This window comes from Desmodus rotundus, chromosome 12 (assembly GCF_022682495.2).
Source record: "Desmodus rotundus isolate HL8 chromosome 12, HLdesRot8A.1, whole genome shotgun sequence".
NCBI lineage: Eukaryota > Metazoa > Chordata > Mammalia > Chiroptera > Phyllostomidae > Desmodus > Desmodus rotundus.
In genome coordinates this window covers 31,492,322-31,519,378 of record NC_071398.1, presented here as the reverse complement: position 1 = coordinate 31,519,378, position 27,057 = coordinate 31,492,322, and the positions used below count along the sequence as shown (strand labels likewise).

The 27,057-nt window shown below is 56.3% G+C and overlaps 1 protein-coding gene across 7 annotated transcripts in view; it reads left to right on the top strand.

Annotated features, from left to right (window-relative positions):
* CBFA2T3 (CBFA2/RUNX1 partner transcriptional co-repressor 3) overlaps positions 1–19,895 on the top strand; it is a 90,106-nt gene extending 70,211 nt beyond the window's left edge. For 6 of the 7 annotated variants that reach the window (XM_045191727.3, XM_045191726.3, XM_045191729.3 and 3 more), the window contains exons 3-12: positions 1,021–1,098; positions 4,320–4,561; positions 4,711–4,800; positions 9,422–9,603; positions 10,269–10,489; positions 14,283–14,368; positions 15,016–15,214; positions 15,695–15,763; positions 17,295–17,485; positions 18,437–19,895. In XM_045191727.3, the coding sequence (XP_045047662.2) occupies positions 1,021–1,098; positions 4,320–4,561; positions 4,711–4,800; positions 9,422–9,603; positions 10,269–10,489; positions 14,283–14,368; positions 15,016–15,214; positions 15,695–15,763; positions 17,295–17,485; positions 18,437–18,727 (1,649 nt within the window). In that variant the 3' untranslated portion in view covers positions 18,728–19,895. The remainder of the gene's footprint in view (positions 1–1,020; positions 1,099–4,319; positions 4,562–4,710; positions 4,801–9,421; positions 9,604–10,268; positions 10,490–14,282; positions 14,369–15,015; positions 15,215–15,694; positions 15,764–17,294; positions 17,486–18,436) is intronic. The other variant, XM_024555950.4, reaches the window with a different exon arrangement.
* Positions 19,896–27,057: the final 7,162 nt, after the last annotated feature.

Here is a 27,057-nt window from a genome sequence, read left to right as displayed (position 1 = left end):
GAGGTCATAAGAGACAAGTCGTTCTTTTCTAAGCCAATGCTTTAGTTTCATCGGGCTGCTGGGACCATCTATCTGAGTGTCAGGCCACCTCCAAGGTGGCCTCAGACTTTTTCCCTACCGAGGAATTCCCTGAAAGTGGGGTGGTTAACCACGTCCTGCACCTGGCTGGTGGCAGCCCAAATAGAAGACGCCCTTGCACTCAGCCACGGATCCCTGCCAAGAGCCTCCTCAGCTTTTCCGGGACCAGCCTGTGAGCTAAGCTGACCAGAGGCTGACCTTGAACCAGGCTGTGGTTTTCTTGCCCAGTGACTGCTCTGGGCACAGATTCGTTTTGGAGTTGAAGCTGTCCTGTGGCCAGGAAGGTGCACAGGAGGACTAAGAGAAGTCTGGGGGAATGTACGGAGCTACTCTACAGCTGGGAGGACCCCCAAAGGGCTAATACTCCATTCTTCCCTTGATTACCCCCTTTGACAAGGGGCTCACTCTCTGATTAGGGCAAGACAGTTTGTCTTCTTGCAGCTTCCTCTCACTAACTCCAGCTCAGATACATCAAATCTCCCTTCCTGTTTGGTGCTTTCTCCCCTCCTGGCAGCTCATTTTGGAACCACCCCTGGGTTGTCTGTCAATGAAGACCCCAAGCCCTGATTCAGGAGTCAGTTCAGGCTCCAGGCCCCTTGAGGATGGTGCTGAGTGGGGTCACCAGGTGCCTTCCAGGAAGAGAGCTTTCTAAGAATCAGGATGTCCCACCCATGCAGATGGAGGTGCCAAACCTCTTATAGACCCCTAGAAGGTCCTGCCAGAAATGTCTCTAAGAGATTCCACCATCCAGCTTCATCATTTTACAGAGAAAACTGAGGCCCAAAGAAGGGAATGACTGACCCAAGGTGGTGACAGTCCTGATCCCCAAAACTGCTGTCAAGAAGCAGAGAAGGGTGGGCCCAATTGCAGACACCCCACGGGGCAGAGCCACCTGCCCATGGCCCCTTTCTTCACAGAGTGTTTTTCTTATTTTGCTTACAGATCGAGAGGATGGGCCTGCGATGTCTCTGCCCCATGGCCGTTTTCATGGCTGCTTAAAATGGTCTATGGTCTGTCTTTGTAAGTAAAATAACAAAAACCACAGGCCTCACAGGAGGTTCTCACCTGCACCTTCTGCCCTGAGAAGGCTGTGCCTCTGGCCCCACTTGCCTGAACAGCCCACCATTGCATCTGCATGTCGGTGAGGCCTAAGCAGAGGTCCAAGGGACAGGCCCAGGAGAGAAGAGCAGTCAGAGTTCTCAAACCCCCAATCACAGCCCAGCCCTGTTCCTCACGAGCTGTGTGACCTTAGGCAGGTGGACACCCTCTCTGTGTTCCTTTTCCCCAATCCACAAACAGGGTGAATATGGCAGATCCCGGAGTTGTAAAAGGGTAGAATGTCAGTGCAAGTTCATAGCTCAGCATCTCAAGGGCAGATACCAGCCTGGGTCGAATTCCAGCTCCTCCTCTTCCCAGTCAAGTGAACTTGGGCAGGTACCACCATCTGTGCCTTGGTTTCCCGACCTAGAAGTCATCAGACGCCATTAGTGGAGTCGGCAGGATGTGTGGCACACACTGGATGCTCAGTGGGCACTTAGTCACTAGTGGACCTTTCTGGCAAAGTGCTCAGGCCACATCCAATGTCCATAATGGGAAGTTTTCAAGGAGCGACGCTCAGAGTATTTGCCAGCCAGTGTCAGGTCAGGTTCCTGCTGCAAGCCAGCTGGGCTGCACAGCCCAGGCATGGCTGCTGAGTAGCTCTGTGCTCCAAGAAGAGGTGACATAACAATTGTGTGGTATTCATGTCCTGTGGCACGCGATGCTCCTTGCCGTTGTTCTGTGATGCCTGGCCTCGCTCTTTTGTCCAGCCCGTCCACTGAGCTGCAGTGCTCTCAGGGCTGCACGATTCCCAGCCCCAGGGCCACCCTGCAGCAAGGAGAGGGCTGGCGTGGAAGCTGTTTTTGGTTCATCATCCCAGCCTGACCCATACCCAGGCCCGGGGCTGGGGGAGCTGCGTGGGTGCTAGTGTGTGCCCCCAAACTTCAGCCGGGGACACGTGTGCAGTCTAACTTAGTAACACACCTGTTGTGGAATGAAAGCACTTGTGGCTGGGGTTATTTTCGGCATCTCTTTAGCAAGCTGCTGAGACTGCCCGGCAGCCCGAGGGAGGGAGCACAGGCCAGCGAGGGCAAGCAGGCCTCCAGGAGGACCCAGGCACCGAGGGCAGGCTGGTAAGGGAGCTGCAGGGAGGCCAGGCCCAGGCTGGGCCAGGGGCCGTGGGTGGGGACCCAGGCCGCGTAGACAGCCATGCATCTTAGAAGCCTCTGAAAGGTCCAGACCCCAGGTGATAGCCCAACTCTGCCACAAGGAATGAGTCCCCCACTGCGGAGAGGTCTTCCATGGCGAGGGGCTATCTCTTGACCTGGCTGGAGTGACCGCCACTGGCTGTCATCCGTCTTGACCAGGGTGTGCGCGTGTCAGTGTCCACCATGGGGTTGGCTGGAGCTCTCCAGCGAGACAGAAAATTAACACAAAAGTGGGATCTTCTGGTCTAAGCGTCCTCTAGATGATGCCTCAGACAGGGTGAGGGGCAGGGCCTCTTCCCGTCCTGTGTCTGGAGTTTACTCTTCATCCAAGAGCAAGGAGCATAGTCTGGGAGAGGCGCCTCTCCTGTGGGACTGTCCCAGAGCCGGTGTGTCACTGCTGGGGCCCACACAGTGCTTCTAGGATCATCCAGACCAGGGAGGCAAACAGGTTTCAGCTTGCATGGTGGCTGCATCTCCTGGGGCAGGGGAAGCCGTGCTGCGAAGGTCTCGGGCCCCAGCAGCAGGGCGCTGGGCTCTGTTCCTGTGCCCAACTGTCCTTCCTCAGGAAGGAAGCAGCACATCTGTTCTTGTGTCAACCTGGCCTTCAGTGGTTTCCAGACTTCTGCCAAGTGGGGGCCAGTTACTGATGAGCGATCACCCACACATAAAAGCAATCAAGGTTAAGCGTTTCTGGCTCCTTCCAGTGATGGAAGGATAACTTTGGTTCTCTAAGCCACAGAAGCCTGGAGTGGAGGGGCCAGGTACCTGTGGAGTGGAGAAGCTCCACTCCTGGTTTGGGCCAAGGGCTATTTGCATATGAAGGAATGGGGCCAGGCCCCAAGTCTCACCTACATCTAGGCTAGTTCAGCCAGTTCTGGGCCTCAGGCAGGATGCCTACTCCCAACCCCTGTGCCCAGAGTGCCCATACGTGCAGGACAAAGAAGCAGGCAGATGAGCGTACAAGGGGCTGAGTGTAAGAACATAAGTGAGCCGCCTGGAGCTGGCGCCTGTGTAGCAGCTGAGGACACAAGGTGTGAGAGGCCCCCAGGTTTAGCAGTCAAGCCTCAGGCCTCCCAGGGGTATCCTGTTCTCCCAACTTTTGGTCCCCTCCACCATCACCAAGGGCCCTGAAAGCCTGTGACCTCTAACCTCTCTATAGACCCTAGAGATCACCACTAGGGTTTCTGAGGCTGGGGGACAGGCATACAAGTGGTCAGACACAGAGGGCTCCCCCAGACTGCATTCTGAAGGCCCTGTTACCCAAGGGTGAGGGAAGACATCCTGCCCTAGGACCATTTCACAGCACCCCTGGCCTCTGCCAGTCCTGGGACTCCCCAGGACGATAGCCCCAGTGGGAGGGCCTGGGTACCTAACAGCACTGCTCCTGGGGCCCCAGCAGTGTGCTCACGGTAGGCCCCTCAGACAACTTGCTTGTCCTCCACATACAGCCTGGGGCCCGTGTGCACATATCTGCCCACACAGCAGCCACACAGCAGCCAGTGCAGGGCTCCCCTGCCAAGCTCCAACCCCACTTGTCCTGGGGTGTCCCTACCCGGGCCTTGGCCACAGGCATTGGGGGCTTTGTGTGGGCAACAGCACCTCTTTGGGAGTGGGCACATTCAGGGCTGTGGTAATGTAGGTGGGGTTACCGGCCCCCCAGGGTGGATGAGTGGCCCCTCCCAAGAAGGGCTGAAGTGGGCCAGCAGACCCCTAATAGTGGAGAAGCCCCTCTGCCCATCTGCAATAGACACTGAGCAGCATGGCTGAGAGGTAGGTGAACGCCAGGAGGCACAGGGGCCTGGAGTTCCCCCCGCAGGGTGTGGAGGGCCTGAGCAAGCAGCCCTTCCCCCTGAGGACCTGGGGCGAGGCTACACCTGTTCAGGCCCCAGTCTGCGCATCTGTAAAGGGTGTTGGTGCCCCCATCCCCTCCTTGTGACTCTTCTCGGGGACTCCAGCTCTCTGCTGTGCTCCTCATACCTCCCTCTTCCCCTACAGTAATGAACGGCAGCAGCCACTCACCAACGGCCATCAACGGCACCCCATCCACACCCAATGGCTTCAGCAATGGCCCGGCCACCTCGTCCACGGCCTCACTGTCCACACAACACCTGCCCCCAGCCTGCGGGGCGCGGCAGCTCAGCAAACTCAAGCGCTTCCTCACCACCCTGCAGCAGTTCGGCAGCGACATCTCCCCAGAGATCGGGGAACGTGTGCGCACACTTGTGCTGGGGCTTGTGGTGAGTCTGGGCAGCGTGGCCTCAAAGGGTGTGTGTCTGCTGAGCAAGGACACGGTGACATGGGGCCATACCCAGCCCTGGGGCCTGCTGCCCCAGGAGGGCTGGGTGGACGGGGCTCAGGCTGATGCCTGGTGGTTTTTTCCCCTCAGAACTCTACACTGACCATTGAGGAGTTTCATTCCAAGCTCCAGGAGGCCACCAACTTTCCATTGCGCCCATTTGTGATCCCATTCCTGAAGGTAACAGCAAACCCTACTCCTTCGTGCCAAGACCTCCCCCAGAAGCCCAAGTCCATTCCTCGCAAGCTCTGATCCCACATCATGCTCAGCCCATCAGTGCCCCAGGGGAACAGCTCTGACCAGGCCAGATGAGTTCGCTACTGAACCAAGTGCTCTAAGACAGAATTCCCCAGTCAGTGCTATTATTATTGGCCAAAGGCACTCATCTGCTAGACAGCTGTTTTTTGAGTGCCTACTATGTGCCAGGTACTGTGTGAGGCTTAGGGATATAGCTGTGAGCAAAGCAGACACAGGCCCTTCTGGAGCCAGCCAGTGGCCTGGAGGGAGAGGAGGCAGCCAACCAGCAGTAGCTATAAACTCTGTGGTATGTGACGTAAGGAGGGGGCAAATGAGGGGGACTGAGGAGAGACAAGAGGGAGCCTGGTGGATAGCAGGGCACAGAGCTTTCCTTCCAAGCATGTGCAAAGGCCTTGAGGCAGGGTGTGCTGCTGCGTGTGAGGGACCATGAGAGGGCTGTGTAGCCGGAACACAGTGAAGGGGAAAGGGACAGTGGACAGATGGAGGGACAGATGGGTGGACAGACAGGTGGTGGGTGGTTGTGTTGGTGAAAAGGTGAAGAGCTGAGTGCTGTCAGATATATAAAAGGTTGTGTGGTCAAACATGGAGGATAAACACCTGACCAGGGCCTCTCAGCATCAGCACCAGGGGATTATGGGCAATGCAGGTCCGCTGAACCAGAACCTACATTTTAACAAGGACAAGCACAGGTCTAGACTGTGTTAGAACAATGTCTTCACTGCAGTACTTCTCAGGGGCTTCACTCCCCCAAACGAGGCTCAGCTACCTCCCAGAAGGGCCCAGGTAAAACAGTTCCCAAGTGTATTTGTCCCTAAGACCCTTTGCTGCTGTGCACCTCCCAAGGCCTGTACTCTGCGGGGCTCACTTGGGAGATGCCACACAGAGTATTGCTGGCATGCTCCTGGGGCTCTCATCTCCCAAGCCTCTGAGATGCGACCAGAGTGGGCCCCATCCACTGCATGGTGGGCCCTGGTGGGGCTGCCTTCCAGAGGGTCTTGAGGATAGACCAGATGCTCCCAGCTTTGAGCGCTGCCCCTACAGCTGAGCCCCTGTTGGCCTGGACCAGGCTGGCTCACCCCTCCATGCCTCAGTTCCTGCAGCTGTGAAATGGGAATCATTTTCAGGCTGTAGGGAAGATTACATAAAGCAATGCATGTGAAGAATTGGCTATCATCATCTGGGGATTTTACGACGTTCTGCAAAGGAGGCATGCTTTGTGAAGCTCTTTGGACAATGTCCCTGCCATCCCCCAGCAGCCCTGTGTGGAGGGGCAACACAGGCTCAGTTCCCAATTAACAGGTGGGGAAACTGAGGCCCTGAGGTCTCCCCTGCTGGTGGAGAGATGGAGCCAAGGCTGGAACTGGATCCATCAGACTCCAAATGCCCTGCCTTCACAGGGCATGCCCAGGTCAGCACCTTGTTCCCTACACCCCATGGCCAAGGGAGCCCCACGTTGTGCCCCCACATCTGCTTCCTTCCCCCCTTCCTGCCCCTCCCACCCACACCCCACTGAGCTCACACCCTGAGCTGGCGACAAAGAGGCTGCTGGCATGGAGCGGGTTTGGGCCCATCTGGCAGTCATTTGCAATTCATTAGGGGCCCTTCCCTTCTCGCTCCTCCTTTCAACTTACTGCTGACTCTACCGCTCCCCATCTTTGGGGACACGGTGCGCCTGCTTCTGCTGTCGGGTCAAATATTTACAGCAGATGTCCTGCCCGCCCCATCAGCTGCCCTTGTTTATCCGAGGAGCAGGGGTAGGGCCGACATCCGTGTCCCCTGCTCGCCGCAGCCAGGCCTTGCCCACTCACTGCCCACTGTGCCGTGCACCCCAGCTTCCTCCCAGGCACACCCCATGAAGCTCTGGACAGGATGTGCCCAGCCTAGCACTGCCTGTTGAGGTGCCTCTCTACCTCAGTTTCCCCTCTGCCCACAGCAGTTCTTGTGTGTCATTAGGTCATTTGTGCCTAGATTGCTCTTCCTGTAGGGCGCGGGGCCTGCCTGCAACACCCAGGGTCTGGGACCCTACCAGGGCCCTGGGCAGACAGGACTGTCAAGGACACAGAGTCCACTCCTCTCACGGACGTGCAGCTCCTGTGGTGCAGCCAGTTCCATTTCCAGGGCTTGTTGACAAGGCTCTGGCCTGGCGCCATGGTCCTGCCTGGGGAGTAGCCCCTACCCTCATGTTGTAGGAGCCCTGGCTGCTTTAGAATGCAGAGCACTGTGGGGGATCCCAGCGGGAGTGCCCCCTGCCTGGCCTACTGTGCCCCTCCATTCCTCCTCTGTGACCTTTGCTGGCACAGTGGTGGTGCACCAGGCCTACCATGTGGGCGGCACTGATGCACCCTCATGGCAGGGCCCTTGTTGCACTACAGAGGTAGGAACTGTGGCCGACAGTGCAGTTCCGGCAGCCACCTGGCTCAAACCCTGGCTCCAACAATGGGCTTCTAAAAAACTCCAGCCTTGGTCCTCTCCCCCATCACCTGGGATGTGATAACCCATCTTATGGGTCTGGGAACGGATAAGTTAATTCCTAAGAAGCTCCCAGGAGGCCCCTCACGTCCAGGATGGGAAGACCAGGTGCTTTTCACAGCTCCAGTTGCAGATGAGGCAGAAAGAGGAGTTAAGTGACTTGCCCAAGGTCACACAGCAGAGTGGGCTGGCTGGCCACAAGGCCCACAGTCATCCAGTCTCTGTGGGTATTAGAGGAGGTACCTGGTGAAGCAGCTGAAACATCATAAACCATAATTAAATAGGAGAGGTCAGCTCAACTAACCATTATTGTGATGGTTTTTGCGAACCCCAATTTCCCTCTGGCCTGAGTTCACATATGTGAAGAGGGTAGTTCCAGGCTTTTCTGCAGCATCAGAACCTTCATTCAGACAGTGGTGCTGAGGCTCAGAGAGCTTTTGCCACCATTTTAGTCTGTCCAGCATCAAAGTGGTGAGGCCTTCCTGGCGCCTGGACCTTTGGGGCACAGTGGGGACCACTGCCTGGGGGAATCTTCAAGACATGGCTTTCCACAGTTTCTACCCATTTCTTCTGGGCTGGGGTCCCTGCTCCCCCCCCCAGCCAAAGACCCCAGGTCCCCGGCACCCTCTCCTGAGCTGAGCACTGTGTATGGCAGAGTGGTGGAGCTTTCCAGAAGCTAGAAGAAGCTGCCCTGCCCAGCCAGTCTCCACCCATGGCCCTGGCTCCCAGCTGGCCCCAGCCGGCCAAGAATCCAGATGTTTCCACCACCCCAACAGCGACCAGCCGGTGCCCGTGCTGTCCCCACCCTGCCAGGCCAGCCAAGGGGAAGCTGCTCAGGAGAGGAGGGGCTGGCAAGAGAGAGAGGAGGATGTTTGGCGTCTTCAGACCTCCCGGGACCTCCTTTCCCAGCTCTTGCTCCTAACATGTTCAACAGATGGCGGGCTGGCCCCCGCTCAGCTATCCAAATAGAAAAACAGGCCTGGCAGCCGGCAATGCTTGACAAAACTGCATCGGCTGCTTGATTGGGTCTGTGTGCGCTAATGGGTTCTAGGGAGGCAGAGGCAGGAGAGGGCTGTGTGGCAGCTTTGAACGCCATGAGAAAGTTGGGGAATTGTATTTATTTACAAATACTTAGAACTCTGGCTCTCCCAAGTGGCCTGCTGCTGGGCCTCCATCCAGCCCACTCCCCCCTCCCCACAGCAGCCCTGGGAAGACTCTTCGGAAGGCGCATGAGGAGCCCACGTACTGCCCAGCAGTGCATTCTGGGCTGCCCAGAGCCAGGGCAAGAGCACAGGCAGGAGGGCACAGCCATTGTGCATGGTTGTTACAGGAGGGATCTGCATTTGAATCCTGTGCTCCCCCCAACATACCATTCCACCCCCCCATGCCCTAGCGTCCTTCCTGTAAATGTGGAACCGAGTCAGTGTCCATTCCCAGTGGTTGTAAGGACCACAGGTGGTACAACCTCAGGCAGTGACACATGGGACTGCTCAGAGCGGCACTGGCACACTGACATACGTAGTCCAAGCTCCAAGCTTCGTTCCAGGCTGTGCAGGGCTTTCCACCAGCACATCTGGGGTCTAGAGTAGGCACATTGGAGTCCTACCCCCAGCGCCTCTGCAGTCAGCTGTGTGCAGGGCTGTCCACTAACCCTCTCAGAGCCCTAGTTTCCTTCTCCAAATAGTGGGTAATCCGGCGCCTGCTTCCACAGGGCACAGGTAAGGAGTCATCATTATGAGCCCCTCCTCGTCTTCTCCAGATGCCACATGGGAGGGAGCTCAGTGAAGTGGAAAAGCCCCAGCCTGGGAGACCAGGATCTGGGCTCAGGTCCCACAGCACCCCAAATTACACTGTGCACCCTGGGGGGAGGCATAGTCCTGCCTAGCCATCCTTCCTGCCCTTATACCCAGGTCATAGTGGAGAAACTCAATACCCAGAGAGGTCATGCAACTTGCCCAATGTCACACAGCAAGGCTGGCCATCATCCTCCCTGCCTGGTATCAGGGGAAGGCTGTGCACTCTCATGCCCTGACCTCCATGAGCAGCAAATCCAAACCCCCTCTCCCCACCACAGGCAAACCTGCCCCTGCTGCAGCGGGAACTCCTACACTGCGCCCGCCTGGCCAAGCAGTCCCCTGCCCAGTACCTGGCCCAGCACGAGCAGCTCCTGCTGGATGCCAATGCCTCTTCCCCCATTGATTCCTCAGAGCTCCTGCTCGAAGTCAATGAGAACGGCAAGAGGAGGACACCTGACAGGTACCTTGGGGGCTTTCTGTGGCTGGGGAGGGAGACAGTGGAGGGACCAGACTTGACTCTGGTACTGAAGCTCCGCAGGCATCCTAGTTCCAGTGCCGAGGGAATTCGGGTCAATGCTATCACCCGCAGTGAGTGAGCAGGTTGGTAAAGTTCAGCCTTTCCTGCAAGATCCACCGCACAGGCTGAATCTCTGCAAGGCTGCTCTGTCAGGCTGTGGTGAGACCTCCTGAGGACTCAGATGTCCCCCTGGGTGGACAAGGGAGTAAGCAGGAGGGGAGTCGGTCTGGAGAAAATATGATGGCTATTCCCTCTGTGCTTGATGTGTACCCCAAGTGTCCAGGAGCCTGAGGTACCCAGGCACATGGGCTGGCCCTCATTATAGGCTGAGATGGGTTCTTGTCCTGCTGCCAGGAGAGGGTGTCTCTCTCTCTTCATTCTCCCGATAGAGGCTCAAGCTTCATGACCACTGGGCCTGGAGCCTGCACACCAGGGACGGGAATCAAGGCTGGGCCCACATGGACTGGTCTAATCTCTCTCTGTCTATGTCTCCCCCTTGCTCTTTCTCTGCCCACCACCTCTGTCTCCCTCTCATCCTTCCTGCTTGGACCTCTATCCACGGCTCCTGGCTCCATGACCACTGGCCTCCTGCCCACTCTCCGGGCCAGGACCAAAGAGAATGGGTCAGACCGCGACCCGCTGCACCCTGACCCCCTCAGCAAACGGCCGTGCACCCTGAGCCCCGCCCAGCGCTACAGCCCCAGCAATGGGTTGCCCCACCCCACGCCGCCACACTACCGCCTCGAGGACATGGCCTTGGCCCACCACTCCCGTGACCCCTACCGCCACGCTGACCCCCGGGAGCTTCGGGAACGCCATCGGCAACTCAGTGAGCAGTGCTCTGGGGGTGGGGGGTGGCACACGTGTGCGTGTTAGCAGGAACACGCATGTAACTGTGTAGGGGAGGGGGCATTCGAGAGCCACTATGTGCACACGTCTGTCCAGGAAGGACTCGGGAAATGGGGATAGAGGAAGGGTTTGAGTGGGGAACTGGCCACAGGGCCCAGAGGGCATCCCTACCCTGGCTGGGCTACACCTGGAAGCGTCTGAGGGAGAGCCACCTTTCCTGGGCCTCCCCCTTGGGAGAAGTTCAACATCCTCACCCTCAGGTCCCAAGAGGTCCCTTTACTCCCCAGGGGGATAGTTGTGGATGCCACCTGTCCTGGGACCCCAGCTGGACTGAGGCAAGTACAGACAGGTATGGGGCCTGGGGGACCTAGAACCACTCAATTTGAGGGGCTCTGACCATCGGCTGGGCACACACCCTTCAGTTGCCCTTGGTTCTACTCAGCTGTGTTCATCTCCTTAGTCAAGAAAAGGGACACTGCCAGGCTCTACAGCTGGGGCAGAGGGAGGGCAGTAAATTAGGTTGCTGGGCCCAATTTCCACATTGAGGGGGTTGCTTCCCAAACAACACCCAGCAATTCTTGGACACCAGCATAGTGTCCTACAAGTGAACTCAGTTCTAACACTCTCTACCTAGAAGTAGCATTAGGTCCCAAAGGGTTAAGGGTTTCAGTCCTACAAGACTGCCCACCCCCTCCAAATGCTGGTCACAAGTCCAGGTTGTCACCTGAGCTTCTGACCAACCAACTGTAAATCAGAGGTTCCCACAACTGCCACCTTGGCGTCAATGAATTTCTAGAACGGCTCACAGAACTCAGAGAAACATTTACTTACCACAGGGCAAGGTATGGGGAAAGGGCAAGGAAGTTCCATTCCCTCTCTGGGTATATCACTCTCTCAGAATCTCTGTTCATCAACCCCGAAGCTCTCTGAACCTTCCTGTGAGGTTCCGCCAAGGCTGCATTACGTAGGCAGGATTGATTGAATCATGGGCCACTGGCAATTGATTCACCCTCCAGCCCCTCTCCCCGCCCTGGAGGTCACGGTGGGACTGGAAGTTGAACCGTCTACTTGCATGGTTGGTTCTCTGAGCAACCAGCCCTCATCCTGTTCCAAAGTTACCTCGTTACCATTAACCAAAGACACCTTTTCCACTCTTTATGCTTAGGAAATTCCAAGGGTTTGGGGAACAGTGAGCCAGGAACCCTGGATGAAAACCATGTGTGAGAGATATATTTCAGTCATCTGAATGACCAAGTATTTCCTATAAGTCACATTTCACAGGTGGGATGCACAGGCCAGCTGGGAGGAGACCATTTGTGGGCAGTTCTAGCATGTGAGGTGCCCAAGTCACAGGAGCTGCAGCCACTGCCTCCAAGGCTTGGCCAGGCCCTCTAAGAGAAAGCAGACACCCCCTAGGACTCATGAGCCCTCACTGAGCCCCACTGACCGACCACACATGCCCATCCTGCTCTTGGAGTGGAATGAAAATGAACACGGAAATGCCAGATCCATTAGAGCGTGGTCACTGGGTGAGCTGTGTGGAGGAAGGAGATAGGGAAGGCCCCAGTATTGGGTGGAGAGGCCCTGGTATTGGTTGGAGCAGGTGTTTCGTGGTGGGAGCGAGGGCTCAGGACTGCCTTGTCCTCTGAGCTCCGATGATTCCCAGTGGTCTGCCCTTGGGTTGGTCACGTGACCTCCATGCCTCAGTTTCATCCTCTGTTGGCTGGTTCTAACAGGAGTCTCAGCCCTCAGAGTCATGTAAGGACCATGGGAGTTAACAGAGTGGGTGCTGTGAGTGGGTGCTGGTGCAGAGTGGGTGCTGTGAGGCCCAGCTGTTACCAATAACAGTGGCAACAAGTCTGGGGCAAAGCACTCACCTCTTGCTTGCATTATTACCCTTTACTCAGTTCTTAAAGTGGGCCATGATACATTCTGATACATGTGTGACATGTTAGCACACCCGTGTCACAGATGAGGAGGCTAAAGCCCAGAGAGCATAATTGACATGCCCAAAGTCTTCTAGCCACATCTACCTGACCACTGACCATCTGCTGGGGACAAAGAGATGAACAGGACCGGCCTCTATCCTAGTGTCTCCCCAGTATATTGGAAGAGCAGCCTAGAAACAGGCAGAGGCTCAGGGCCCCAGTGAGGAGCCCAGAAGCAGGGTCAGCAGAGGCCTTGCTCCATACAGGCTGTCTCCTCACTTCCACCCTGTGTGAGCTCCCAGGGCCCCTGCCTAGGCAGCAGGTGACAGTGTCTGGCTCCCTGTGGTCGGGTCAGGCAGGTGCTATTCCCACCCGATCCTGCTAATGCAAAAATAGATGCCAGCTGTCCAGCAGATCTCCACCACTATTTTGGTCAGGGCATTGGCGAAGCCCCTGCCTCTGCAAGCAACAGGGCAGGGCTGTGGACAGCGGACTGTGTCTGCCACCTCACACCCCTTCTACATTTGGGAAGGCAATTTGAGTTTCTGGGGCCAGAAAACCCTTACAAGGAGAAGCCTAAACAGACCTCAGCCCAAAAGCATCCATGGCATTGTGTCACCCAACACAGGCAGGGGCACCCAAAACAGTGAGGGTGGGAGCACTTGGTAGGTCCAAAACTATAGGGGGGCCATGATGGGGACACTTGGATGCTGCCGCCCTGGCATCCACTTCACAGCTCGTGGTGGTTTTGTTTCTTACTGGGAGAAGGGCACCCCACTGTTTCAGTCCCTGGAGCCATACCAGCCAGCGGCTGAAGGCACAGCTCTGCTCAGCATGACCTTGGGCAAACACATCCCCTTCAGCAGCTTCAGTTCTCCCGTCTGTGAATTGCAAGACAGCAGAGCCTCCTTCGAGGTCTGTGCAGGGATGAAAGATGTGAAGCACTTGTCACAGAGCCTGCTTGTACCTGGGCTCTCCCCACCAACATGCCTCCTAAAAGTCTTTTTACCACCCCTCCCCGAGATAGGAAAGGTAGGGGAACTAAGGCCCAAAAAGGCTAAATGATGGTCCCAGGTCCCACGGGGAATGGTCCTCAGGACTACTGACTTCCTGGCCTCTTGTCTCCCGAGACCACAGTTGGACTAGTTCACTTGAGACCCAGCAGATAAGTTGGAGAACTTGCCAGGCCACAGCTCAGCCAAGGGGACACAGAACAGGACCCTCCAGCCCCGCCCTGTGGACTGACATAGACTGTTGGGAGTTGGGAGGGAGGACTGAGACTAAACAAGGAAGCACCTACAATTACTAAAGAACCAGAGATACATGGGGCTTAAGGAGTTCTGAAGGCCCAGGGGTGCTGAGGAAGAGGGGCCTGTAACCTGGGTTTTGATGGGTGCATAGGAGTCCAGCTGGCTGAGAGGAAGGGGTAAAGCTTGGGCTGGAGACAGGCAGTCATCACACGGAGGCCCTGGGGACTTCTGAGCAGTCATGAGGCCCTAGAAGTGAGGTCTGAGGCAGCCTTGGTTGGCAGTAGGGGACAGAAAGGGTGAGAACAATGGGATTTGGAGGCAGGGAGGTAGCAGAATGGTGGCCAAAGCCAGAGCAAGGGATGGGGATACAGTTCTTTTCCTCCCAAGCCCTGAGTAGAGGCCAGGCCTGTTTCTGACCCTCTCAGTGCAATGGGCAAAGGGTCAGTGCCTGGGGTCCTCTTCTTCATCCTCTCTATCTTACTCAGGTGGGCACAGCGTATGGAGGGGCCTAGGGAGCACAGGGTGGGGCTTCAAGGAGTGTGGGGTGGGGCCTGGGAGCTGGGATGGGGCCTGAGCATCCATTCCCGTTCTGCAGCGGTCCACGGGTCACGGCCAGAGGAAGTGATCGACCACAGGCTCACAGAGCGTGAGTGGGCTGAGGAGTGGAAGCATCTCAATAATGTGAGTGTCCACGACAAGGCATGGGTGCCGCAGCTACTCCAGGGGCTTTGCCCAACCTGTGAAGCTGTGGGGACAGGGCTCGGGTGGACTCCCTCTGACTCTGTGCCCAGCTGGGAGGCACACAGTGGGGCCTTGGGGAGCAGGGGCAAGGCCTTGGGGAGGACAAGGTCTGGGACCATGGGGGTGGGGGAGCACCTATCTCGGCCCACCCTGGACTTCCAGTCAGCCATGTAGAACCTTCCTTTCTCACTCCATCAGAGAGTCTCCCAGAAAAAGGTCACTTGGCGTGGGGGTAGGACACCTCCAATACCATTTCCAAGTTTATCCTTACCCCTGCTTCCTTTTAGGGGGAAAGCCTAGGTAGAAGATATGGTCCCCAGGGTGGTAAAGGAGTACCTTTTTTGCTCTGGTCCGTGGGGCAGACCACACCTCGAGGTTGGCAAAGCAGGGTCCCAAGCCCCCTGCATTCACTTAAGCCCCCCCCCCCCCCCCCCGCAAAGTCTGGTGCTCTCTGGGGAGGGAGCAGTGGGCTGTTTCCAGCCCTGCCCCAGCTGTTTAGGGGTCTTTCCAGGCAGTGGGGCTTGCCAAGGCCTAGCAGCGTGGGAAAAGGGCCCTGCGTGCTTAGGCGACCCGACCATCACCTGCAGCTCCTGAACTGCATCATGGACATGGCCGAGAAGACACGGCGGTCACTTACTGTGCTGCGCCGGTGCCAGGAGGCTGACCGCGAGGAGCTCAACCACTGGGTCCGGCGCTACAGCGATACTGAGGACAACAAGAAGGGCCCCACGACCACCACCGCCCGGCCCCTCGGCAGCTCAGCAGGAGCAGAGGGGTCTCAGCTAGGTGCGTGGTGGTGGGGAGAGGGGGCAGACAGAACAGACAGAGTGATATAGAGAGCAGCATGGTGGTGCAGGGGACCCTACACAGTACATGAAGGGGGTGCCCAGGGCCGAGGCCAGCAGGGCCCTCATATAGGCTCCGCATAAAATACCACCCAAAACAGTTTCACTTGAAAAAGGGGTACCTTGTTTGCTCTGCAAAAAGATGCTGCCTGACCCACTAGGAAGCCCAGACTCAGAGCTCCGGTGGCCTGCAGGTCTCCATGCATGCCCTGGATGATGATCATGGAAACCAAGAGAGGCTCCCAGTAGAATCTGAGGTCCATCAGTCCAAAGCACCTCCTTTCCAGACACTGCTCTGCCCGGCTCCCTAGCAACTGATACAGCCTTTCCACCCATGGGCACCTGGGACCCCTGCCGAGTGCACACTCATGCCGTGGCCCTATGACCCTGTCCTGTGTGTGATGCTGCCCCTGTGTTTCAGACGTACGCCGGGAGTTCATGCCCAGGACCCTCTCCAGCTACATGCCCGAGGAGATCTGGAGGAAGGCTGGTGAGTGGAGATGGTGGCAGGGCTGGAGGGGGGGTATGGGGGGGTGGGCCATAGGCCCAGATCCCCTTGTCCTCTCTGTCTATAAGGAGCTTCTTTCTGTCTGGTGGGGGTGGCTCAGCTGTGCCCCCAGCTCAGGGCAGAGTTCACAGGGCTTCACAGGTGGGGCTCACAGAGGGATCGTAGTGCACTTAGTATCCAGGGTAGAACGACTGTCACCCAATACCTGCCAGGGAACAACAGCATGCTCAGTAAAACAAGCAGGGGCTCAGGCCTGACACACACACAAGTGTGCAAGACACTGCACATACGAGAGAGGCACTTAGAGCTGGAATCTGTGGGCCTTCTTGCCAGTGTTGAGTGCGGCAGCAGGGGAGTGTTGTGAGATCATTCATTGCATTGTGGGAACAGACTTTGGGGAGGGGCTGAGCAGAAGCTAGAGCCCATGGCAGTGAGTGCCAGACCGGCACGGGGGAGGGTGCAGAGAAGAGGCGGGATCCCAGATATGTTTTGACTTGTGGGTAGATTCAGTGTGAAATGTGACTTAGAGGTAAATAATCTCAGGATCTTAAAAGCCAGAGTGCCTGGCCCAGAAAGCCAGGGTCCCAGCTCAGAGCTGGAAGCTGAGGGGCCAGACAGGCAGCAGCTGCCCAGATCAAGGCAGGAGGCAGACCTGGACAGGAAGACAGGAGTGCTCATTTCCCTTGGCCTCTTCCCTTCACATCCACTTGGCCCACAGTAGGGCCTCATGGGACCCTTGGTGACAACCATGAGGAGCTTGGGTGGTGACATGGGGGCAGGCAGCTACAGATGGCACTGCCAGCAACTCAGTAGACAGTGTGCAAACACTCGGATGGGAGGCCTAAAGGCCATCTTTGCCCCTTAAATGGGGTCCCTGCTTAGCCCCACCCTAGCCTTTCTCACACCATGCTGCAGAGCAGTGCTGCCAGGTAAGCTGAGGCAGGCTGGAAAGGCCACGGGGGTGGTTTAGTAGTGGGTGGGGCCATGTTGTTCCCAGGGTCAGAGAGCAGGGTGCAATCTGAGCAGGCTCTCTGGCTGCAGCAAGAATAGTGCACTGGATCCTCAGTCGTGAACAGGCAGCAGTAGCAAGTGTGGGGGAGATAGAAGAGAGCTTTGGGGGAAAATTACAGTGCAGAGCCCTGGACGGACATCCCCTGGGCTATTGCCAATGGGCAGCAGGACAAGGCAGACTGTCCACAGGGCAGAACAATACAGCTGTGGCTCCCAGAGTGGGTGCTGAGACCAGCAGCAGCAGCAGCAGTACTTGGAACTTGCTAGGAATACAGATTCTAGGGTCCTCCCAGGCCTCATGTCTCGACTCTGGCGCTGCACGCAGGGGTTTGAGCACACTGCAGGAGAGGATGAATTTGGAGATTTGCCCCATGATGATGCTTGCACACCCGTGTGGGAAAGTTCCTTTGTGCCCAAGCCCCACCCCCAGGGTTATGCCTGGAAGGCCCGGGAGACCTGGGTAGGCTGGCCCATGTGACCGTGGCCACATGTCCTTTTGCAGAGGAGGCAGTGAATGAGGTGAAGCGGCAAGCGATGTCTGAACTGCAGAAAGCTGTGTCAGATGCTGAGCGGAAGGCCCACGAGCTCATCAGCACGGAGCGTGCCAAGATGGAGCGGGCCCTGGCCGAGGCCAGGCGGCAGGCCTCGGAGGATGCCCTCACTGTCGTCAACCAGCAGGAGGACTCCAGCGAGGTAGGAGCCCACTCCACAGTCCAGGTCCAGGGCTGCTCTGCCTCCTGGGCAGCCCTGTGAGCCCTCAGTGTCCCATAGCCTAGTTAGGTGCATCCTGTGGGTGTCCCCATTGTACAGATGGAAACTGAAGGCTTCAGGGGGGTGGTAACGTGCCTAAGGTCAGCCTGGGAAGTGGCAGAGCTCTTATTTGCATCCAGGCTTGCAGCCACCAAAGCGCATGCTCTCTCTGACCTGTGAAAGCAGGGGCAGAGGAGGGTGTAAAGACCCCAGGTAGCATCTAAAGCACCTCCTCAGCTCCTGGCACACATGCACGTGCAGGAAAGTTTGAGATTGTTATCATGCTGGTGTTTGGGCATGAGGCCTAGAGCATTTCAGGCTGGACCTGCATAGGGAAAAGGGTAGGGTGTCAGGCAGGGCTAATAGCAGTGATACCTGAGCATTCCTGGAGGAAGTGGGCCAGCATGTGGGGATGGGGAACAGTGACGTCCTGGGAGGGGGCCAGGCAAGCCTGGCCCAGTGAGCATTGCAGGAGACCAATGGAGCTGAGCAGAATGAGCCGGGGACAGCAGGAGATATTGGAGTCTGAGAGGCTTTGGAGGCTAAACAGGCACCTGGCCCCTCTCCAGGGAAGGTTTGGACTTCCTGTCCCATGACCCGGGCGGGGCCTTCAACAGTGTCCCCACCCACCTTTCACTCACATGGCTAGAGTTGTGCAATGCTGCAGTATGAGCCCACTCCCCCAAAATGCCCCAGCCAAGGGACAGTGTCTGCCAATGGTCACTACAGGCTGTAGCACTTTGGGGTCTTTCTGTCTCATTTGACACCCTGGCTGGGTCTAAGCCAGTTTGTTTAGAGGGTGTATTTCCCCATTCTGCAGCCAGGCTGAGTTCTCTGGGGATATGGAGTGGCCCAGCCCTGGCCCACCCCAACCATCTCCTTCCCCCAATCCAGAGCTGCTGGAACTGTGGACGCAAGGCCAGCGAGACCTGCAGCGGCTGCAATGCAGCGCGCTACTGCGGCTCCTTCTGCCAGCACAAGGACTGGGAAAAGCACCACCACGTGTGCGGCCAGAGCCTGCAGGGCCCCTCGGCAGTGGTGGCTGACCCGGTGCCAGGACAGCCCGACGCCACCGTCAGCCTGGGCCCCTGCCTGCCCACAGGTGCCGCCAGCCCTAGCGAAGCTGGGTCCACAGGGCCATCTCGCCCAGGCTCCCCTGGCCCGCTGGACGCCGCACCCCGCTGACCCCTCCCAGACCCACTGCTCGGCCCACAGACGTTCGCCCACCAACCCAGCCGGGCCCGGGTTGCCGGATGCATCGCCGGGTCCTGGGAGCCCGACCATTGGAGTCACTGCTGCTACTGCTTCTCTCCAAAAGAAAACACAGAACCAACAAAAACTGCATTCAACGCAACTTCCTCAGCTACCTGATGATCTCACGCAACAACCTCTTCCAGCACCCTCAGAACCTCCCACTGAACTTTAGACAGCGGAGCAGAGCGGACACCAGCTGGAGCACCACCGGCTTGTCCACTGCCCTTCCTCCCCCCTCTCTCTCCTCCCCTCCTTTCTTATTCCTGTCTTTACAACTTTCACATGCTTTCTCTTTAATGAAAAAAAAAAAAAACTATTATTTGGGGGCTTATATTTTCAGTGAAGAATTTGGGGGGATTTATGGCAAAAGAGCTACTCAGAAATGGACAAAGAAAACTTCGGGGGTTTTCCCCTTCCTGATTAAAAATGGAAAAAGAAAACTGTTATTTTATAGCAAGAGATCTGAGCCTCTGCATCACCGAAACTACCCCAGGGGTATGTGGCCAATTCGGTGAAGACAGTGAGAAAGACTTCAGTTTCTGACCCAAGAAGCATTTTTGATTTCAGGTTTTTTTTTTTCCTTTAATGTCAAACTCTTTGGCTTTAAGTAGAAATCCAAAAATTTTTTTTAAAAGTAAAGGAAGCATACCTGTAAACTACCTTGCCAGCTAGCCAGCCAAGGATGCCGCACACACCTCTGCTCCAAAGGAAATCCAAAAAGCAAACAGGAGAAGTCAAAACCCAAAATTTGTTTCTCACTGCCAAAGGATTTTTTCACTGTTTTACTCCACTCTTGGGTTTGTTCAGATGTTGGTCTTTTCTTTCAGTTTTGTTTTTAGAGTTTGGGATATGGAGGTTTGGAGGGTTTTGCCCAACAAGAAATGATGTTTGTTTCTTTTCGACTACACAGCAGCACCTTGCTGGGCTCAGGGGGGTGGGCCTTGTGGCCCTCTGCACCCCACCCGCCATGCGCAAGAGGGTGTCTGCACATGCACACAGAGCAGGCCCAGCCGTGCGTTAGTTCCGCCACATGTGCAGGGGAAGATGCCTCCGTCTGTCCTCACGCCCTCTGTGAATTTCCATCACACTTCATTTCTTCCACTTGTGAAAAAAAGTGCTAACGTGTCCTTCCCAGAGAGAGCATAATTCTGAAACAAACTGTGACAATCTTTTGGGTTGATTCTTGAGTGCTTTTCAAAGCACAAGGTGACAGCAACTGCACCTGTAATGACTGCTTCTCCATGTTTTCCTCCTCTACCTCTTCTCCCTCCTCGATGTCGCCCCACCCAGCTTGTCTTTGCCCCCATCACCACCCACCCGCAGTGTCCCCCGAACCTACTCTTCTTTCTTCACACTTTTGCAGAAAAAGAGAAAAAAACTACAAACAATAATCCGCCCTCTCCACACCTTCCGAAGACTTAGTCAGCTGTGTATAACCTCACTCTCTGTCCAGCTGATCCTCAGGGGGAATGTCCCCTCACTCGATCCCTGTCCCCCTACCCAACACAAGTCCCCCAGCGATCTCAAGGAGGAAATAAAGGAGTGAGGAGATTCTCACGTTTACTCGATGGGAGGACAAACAGCAGCATGGTCCTCGATCGGGCATTTCCTTCCATCACTGTGAGAAGTTCCCAGGACTGGAGTGCAATATGGAGAGTGACCAGCTACTGAAACCGGGGTCCCTGGGGGGCCCCACCAAGAGGCAAGAAGTCAATAGTGTACGTTAATGTGAATGTATATAGTCCTTGCAGAGGTCCAAATAATGATACTCATGATGATAATAAAGAAGAGATGTTTGCCAAATAAAAAAAAATTAAGAGAAACTGCAGAAGTATGTAAAGTGTAGGAAACTGACTCTCAGAGAAACCTGAACTGTGGTCCCACAGGGGGCAATGGGTTTGTTTGGTTCCTGCCATTGTTTTCAGAGTTGTAACAATTCACTCTGTGAGTCTGGAAAAGAAAGATTCCATCTGGTTCCACAGACCAGGTGCCATCCCGTACCACACCTGACAGTGAAAACCCAATTCTGAAATAGACCTAATTCCGAGATAGATCTATCTTATCCTCCAGAAAGTTCCCCATCCCAGTCGCCATCTCTGTTGCTTGGAGTGTGGGCCTGTCAGCCTCTCAGAGGTTTGCTTTTGTGGGTTTCAGAAAAGTAAGGATCAATTTGGGATTTGGGCTCTCAAGACAGTGCAGGCCCACCTATCATGTTCCCAGCCTGCTGTCTTTCTCTCCTGTAAATGTTGAACCTATTAAAACTGCGGCTTCAGATGTGCAGCGAAATGGGTTTGCCTCCTTACAGGTGGGCGCTTTGGACTCTGTTCCCACAAGGTTGTGTTGGTAAACGGGGTGTCTGAAGAGTGTGTGCCCTGGATACGCTGGGGGCCTAGGGGAGGAGGGCTAAGGCTCCTAATCACTCACATCCCTCTGTCTGGACTTAGGGGTGAGGCCGCTGGTCTGAGGCAAGTCACGGAGGAGCCCCTTACCTGGGCAGGCCTCCATTTCCCTTCCCCTTGCATGGTCCCCCCTTGGGGACAAGCAGATATACCAAGGACACTAGCATGTTGGCTGGCTGGCAATGTTCAGGCTAGACCAACATCCAGGGCAGGACCCTGGGCTGAGGGCCTGAGGTGAGGCAGACTCTCCCACTCCAGCCTTTGGGAAGAGGGTACCCTCAAGCCAGCATAAAAGACTTCCTGGTATGGTTCTCACATCTAGAACCCATGTACCCAGAAGCACCCCCTGGTGGGGCTGCAGAAGCCTAGCATGAGGGGCTGGCCACAGGCCCACAGGCAGAGCACCTGTCGGCTGAGAGCATCCTCAGGAACAGGATGGCAGCCAAGTGGGGTGGGGCTGGCAGGGAGGAAGCCAGGTCCAGAGTGGACGGGAGGGGATGACCTGATGAAGGCAGCTCCTCCGGCCCGGGGAGTTCTGAGGGAGACACTGGAGCTCCCGTCCATGTTTAGGGAGCTGGCGTTTCTGTCAGTCACAGTGCTTAGGCCCCATTTGGCCAAAGACCTCTCAATCAAATATGGAATCAGTAGCTCTGGGGGGAGGACTAGTGATGCTAAACATGATTGTCCATGCAGCACCTGTGTCGGCAACCGGAGCGCCTGCCTTTCTTCTGCAAAGAAGGGATGTAGCCTCCTGCTCTCTGTCAGAGGCCAGGCCAACCTGCTCTGGTACCTCCTGAGCTTACAGACTACTGACCAGGGGTGTGGCATGCAAGGGCCTCCTCCCCACAGGTAACCGCCAAGATTCAACACGCAGGCGACCCAAAAGCTCTGTGAGATGCGGCTACTGGAAGCCTCCTTCCCCACAAATCAAACCAAAATGGCAGCTTTACCTCTCCTGTTCTGGGCCAAAACTATGATCCCAAAACTAGGAAGGCAGCAGCCAGAGCCCGCAGCCCACAGACAGGGGACAGCACCCTGGTGTGTGACCCTCAACCTTTCCCATCCCTTCCACTCATCGTCTCTTTATTTTCCATCCTGCCCTAGACGCAGGCTGTTCTTTCTCTTGGGATGTGTCGCCATCCCAGGGTGGTGTCTGGGGAGTATTTTGTTTGCGAAGACCAGTGCCTCCCATTCCATTCATGGACAGGCTGGCGCACCCCAGACCTCATCTGAATGGAGAGGGCTCCCGTTCCCGTGGCCCACCAGGACACAGGAAGGCTTGGGTGTTACCAGGAGCAGATAGGAAAGCTGGGGAAAGTCTCAGGGGTCCCAGAGGGTCTGGGCTGTAGGACAAGAGAAGCCAGCCTCCCAGGAGGGGGCCGCCCTGTGGGCTCGGTGAGTGGGGTTACTCATCAGGTTTAATGGCAGAGGGAGACAGATGGGGAAGGGGCAGGGCAGTGTTGGTTTCGGTTTCATCCCAACAACGTGTTGGGGAGAGATCAGCTCAGGCCCTAACTTTCACCTGTTTGCCAATTTTTCCAAATATATTCTCAAAATGACACCAAAGCCTTGTCTCTCTCATCCATGCATCTTGCCTGTCCCAGCACACTCTAGCAACAAGTCCATTCCCATAGGCCATGTACAATTATTTATTGATTCTTTTGTTTCCTCAGTTCATCCTTCTGACCAATCCAGTCATCTGTCTGGCCACCCATTAACCCTCCCACCCATCCACCCACTCACTCACCTATCCACTCATCTGACCATCCATCCACCACCTATCCACTCATTATCCATTTATCTACCCATCTACTCATCTGTCCATCTGCCCATCTATCCATCCGTTACTCTATCCCAGCTGTCACTTGATCCCATCCTCCCCCCATTCATCCTTTGACTCATCCCCTTGCCTTTTCACCATTCACCCTTATACACACCATGCGTGGGTCTGTCCATCCATCCTCCAGTCCAACCCACACAACCATGCCTCAGTCCATCCACCCACCCACTTCTGCATGCACTGAACCCAGCAGCACCACCAACCCCCTCTGCATTCCAAAGCCTCCAGGGTGCTTTGGACCCTCCTATGACCTTGGCTGCCCTAAAGGAACCCATCTGTAGGCACGGCCACCCCCTCCCAGTGCCCCAGTTATTGTTCCGGACCTGCTCCAGAGACAGACCAGTTTCTATTGCAGGCATTATGGGCAGACTGGACCGAAGTCCTAGCAGTAGCTCTGGCCAGTCAGCACCCACTGTGGGCCAGGAGTGTGAGTTGAGAGGTAGTCCATACACCTGCTCAGGAACCCTGCGGCCAGAGCCATCAGTCAAGGTGATCACATTCCCTGAGAAAACCCCGACATTGTGGGGTGGGGCTGCCTCTGCTCTCCTTGCCTCCAGGGGTCACTGTGCCCAAGGAAGTGTCCCCAGGAAAGGAGGGGAAGCGGAAGAAAAAACCCAACGCTGGCCTCCCCCCAGACCCCAGCTCCTGGAGGCCCTCTTCCCCCCAGGTGCTCATGGTCACACTGCCCCACTCCCTCTCCCATCTTCCATCCTAGGGTCCTGGGCAGATGGGAATTTGCTCTTCAGAGCTCTGGATGATGCAGGAACAGGCCCTGCTCAGGCTGAGTTTGGCTGATGGTGATAGGTGTTCCTGGGAACCAAGACGCCCAGTAGAGGACCCTGCCCAGCTCTCCCCAGTGGCCTGTTTCCACAGGCCCTCAGGCTCCCACACCACACAGGGCATCTTCAAAAAAGGGGGGTGGGTAGTGCTGGGATCAAGGTCCTGGATCATAGCTCTTCTGGCAGGAGAGGAAAGAGAAAAGGAAAGCAGAGAGGATGCGTGTCTACTCCCTGGACACCTCACAGATAAGGCCTGAGGGAGCTGCACTGGTGCCCCAAAGTTCCAGAACACACCATCATGCATGCTTCCATTCCTCCGGTTTCAATTCGGCCAGCCCTGGAGTGCCACCACAAATGCCCCTTGTAGCAGGAACGCAGTATTAGGACTCCAGGTGGAGCCTTGTTTTTAAGTATTAGAATGAAGGTGCCGGATGCCCTCGCTCCCAGCCTGGACAGGGGGCTCAGCCAGGCCAGTCGTCAGCTCACCCACTGCATCCTTCACGGGCCGAGGGGTTCAGACCATGGGAACATGGCTAGGGCACAGCCTCACACAACCTTGTGAAGAACACATTGGTTTTCCACTTCCTCTTTCCTCTTCCTCTTCTTGTTTGTGTGTGTGTGTGCTTTTTTAAAAATTTCCCCAAAAGGAGTTGGACAGTGAGTGTTGGGCCATTTTCCTGTGATGGGCTTCCCCCGCGCTGTGTAGGATCCGTGGCATGCCGTCCCTGTCGCGTGTCCTCTGATGTACTCTGTTTGGCCCAGATGCTGTAAGATGTTACAGTTCAGGTCACGTAAGTTACCTCTGTGTTGTGAAATAAAGCCCAACATTTGCCATCCTGGCTCTGCCTCTCCTTGCACTCCAGGCGACTCTGGCTAAGCCCCATTTCACACATACATTCACTAAATGTGTGTTGGGAGCTTTCTCACTTCCAGGCAAGAGACACAAAACCTGCCCCAAGTGGGTGAACAACCATGTGATGTAAGTTGGGGTGTGAGTGGGACATGAGCAGTGACCCCTGCTCCGTCCACCCACAGTCTCCCATATGGTAAACTTTCCAATGCTGTGTCCTCAAGGTAACCTAAATGACCTTAGACCCCAGATGACACCCATGGCTTCATGACCCCAAGTCCCACTGCCGGTGGCAGTGCTGGGCACTTCCCTCAAGACCCTGAAGGTGGACACCAAGGGAAGGAACACTTTGACCCCCAAGTAGTCAGGCTGTCAGCCATGGGGTCCCCGTTCCTGGGGCAGGTCCCATCCAGAGTCAGGTGCCCAGTACTCACTACCCCTGCTTCATGGGCGGCCCCTGGGGGAGGGATGTTATTAATACTCGGACCCAGGCTTGGAACATGGTGTATTTTGAAAGGCATCATTGCAAAGGCCAGTGTGGGGGTGAGGTTGTCCCCACACCAGGAGGCTGGGAGGTGCCCCAGCTGGGACCGGTATGCCAGCAATCTCAGCATAGAGTGGGATGACCACATTTTTCCATTGAGGAGGTCTGAGCTCAGAGGGAGGCTGCCGGGGATTGGGCCTGAGTCCAGCGGCTCTCGCCTGGACACAGCTCCGTGGTGCCCTGCCTCCCATGTGGAGGTAGAGGAAAGGGCCCTGACCAGAGGCCCTGCGAGGGGCCTCAGACCCAAGGAGGGCGGGTACCAACTGCCAAGTGGTGGCTGCACTTCCATCCTGGTCCAGCCAGCCTTAGGCCGAGGCCCTGTCCTCAGTGCAGACATGGACACTGCCCTTGAGGCACTCTGGCCTGCCAGGGGAGACCTGGGGATGTGTCACCTACATGCAACAGACAGAGGGTGAGGCCCAGGAGCAGTGACCACAAGAAGGAGAGGGAACAATCAGGGAGGCTCCCTGGAAGCAGTAGTACCATGGCGATAGTGTCCCCTGGAGTCGTGCTCATGTCAGTGCAGGCAGCTGTGTGGAGACGGAAGGGGAGAGGTGAGGAAGACCTGCATTTGAGCTGAGAGGCCTGTGCGTTCAGGACCATAGCTGACTGGGGGCCATGAGACTCTGTCTGGAGACCACCTTTCCATGGGAGCAAAGAGACAGAAGCTCACCCAGGGCTAAGGCAGCAGCCACAAGTGTCCTCACTTCTGGGACACTTGCCTTGTCCCCCTCAAAGCCCCTGGGGGAGGAATGCTCCCTGGCTCTAGGCTCACAGTCCAGCTCCACTGTAGCCTGCAACTCTCCTCCCCAATAACAAGTTCCCAGGGAACAGCCCTCGACTGGCCCAACTTGGACCTACCAGCTACGGCCTGGTGTGAACAAATGTGCTAGAGGCATCCCCTGTAAAAATGTCAGGAGGCCAGAAAAGCCACAAGAGGAACTCCACCAAAACTGAGACAGGTGAGGCCAGATGGAGGTGACCAGGGCACACAGGGACAGGGGCTTGCAGCTGCCCTCCGTGGGCAGCCAGTGAGGAGTCGTAGAGGAGGCAGAAGCAGGCTTCACAAATTGCCTTCAGGCCCCCAGTACCCACTGTCTGATCTGCATTTAATTCAAACATTGTGCCCTGTAGCCAGAGCAGGGTTCTGGCTTCATTTAAGTGGCTCCCACCTAAAAGCTGGTCCAGAATGAGAGTAGGGAGGGGAGGGTCCATAGGGAATGGATGGAGGGGTCAGGAGAAGGGAGACCTCTGACCCCTGGGCATCCACTCTGTCCTCACTACTCCAGGCCTTTGCTCAAGCTATTCCCTCTGCCCAGGCCATCCATGGCCCCAACACTACGTGACCCAGTCCATCAAGGCTGGCTCAAATGCCACCTCCTCTAGGAAGCCTGCTCTGAACCCACATGCCGCTCTTCCTCCTGCACGCTCAGATCATTTGCTCATATCTGTGTACACTGAACAGTGGCCTACCACTGGTGTGTGGACTGGTGCCTCCAGTTAGCTTCCTGAGCTGTCACTGTCCCTAGCTCAGGCCTCAAAGCAAGCCTGGCTGAGCTGATGTACGGGAGGCCCATCTGGGCTCCACCTCAGCTACACTCCTCCAATGTCCTGGAGATGCCTGCCCCAGTGAGGAAGAGGTGGGCAGGGGCAGAGGTCCATGGCCTTTGGCTCCTCCGGGACCAGAAGCCAGGGCTGGAAGCTTGGCTGCAGCTGGTGGCCTTTTAAGTGATTACTGGGAGCAGCTGGCCTGGAGGAAGGCTTAAAACCCAAGGAGGGTGCCAGTAGGTGCTGGTGTGGAGGCAAGCATTGGAGGTCCTGCCTGCCCGTCCCCTCATCTTCATCCACG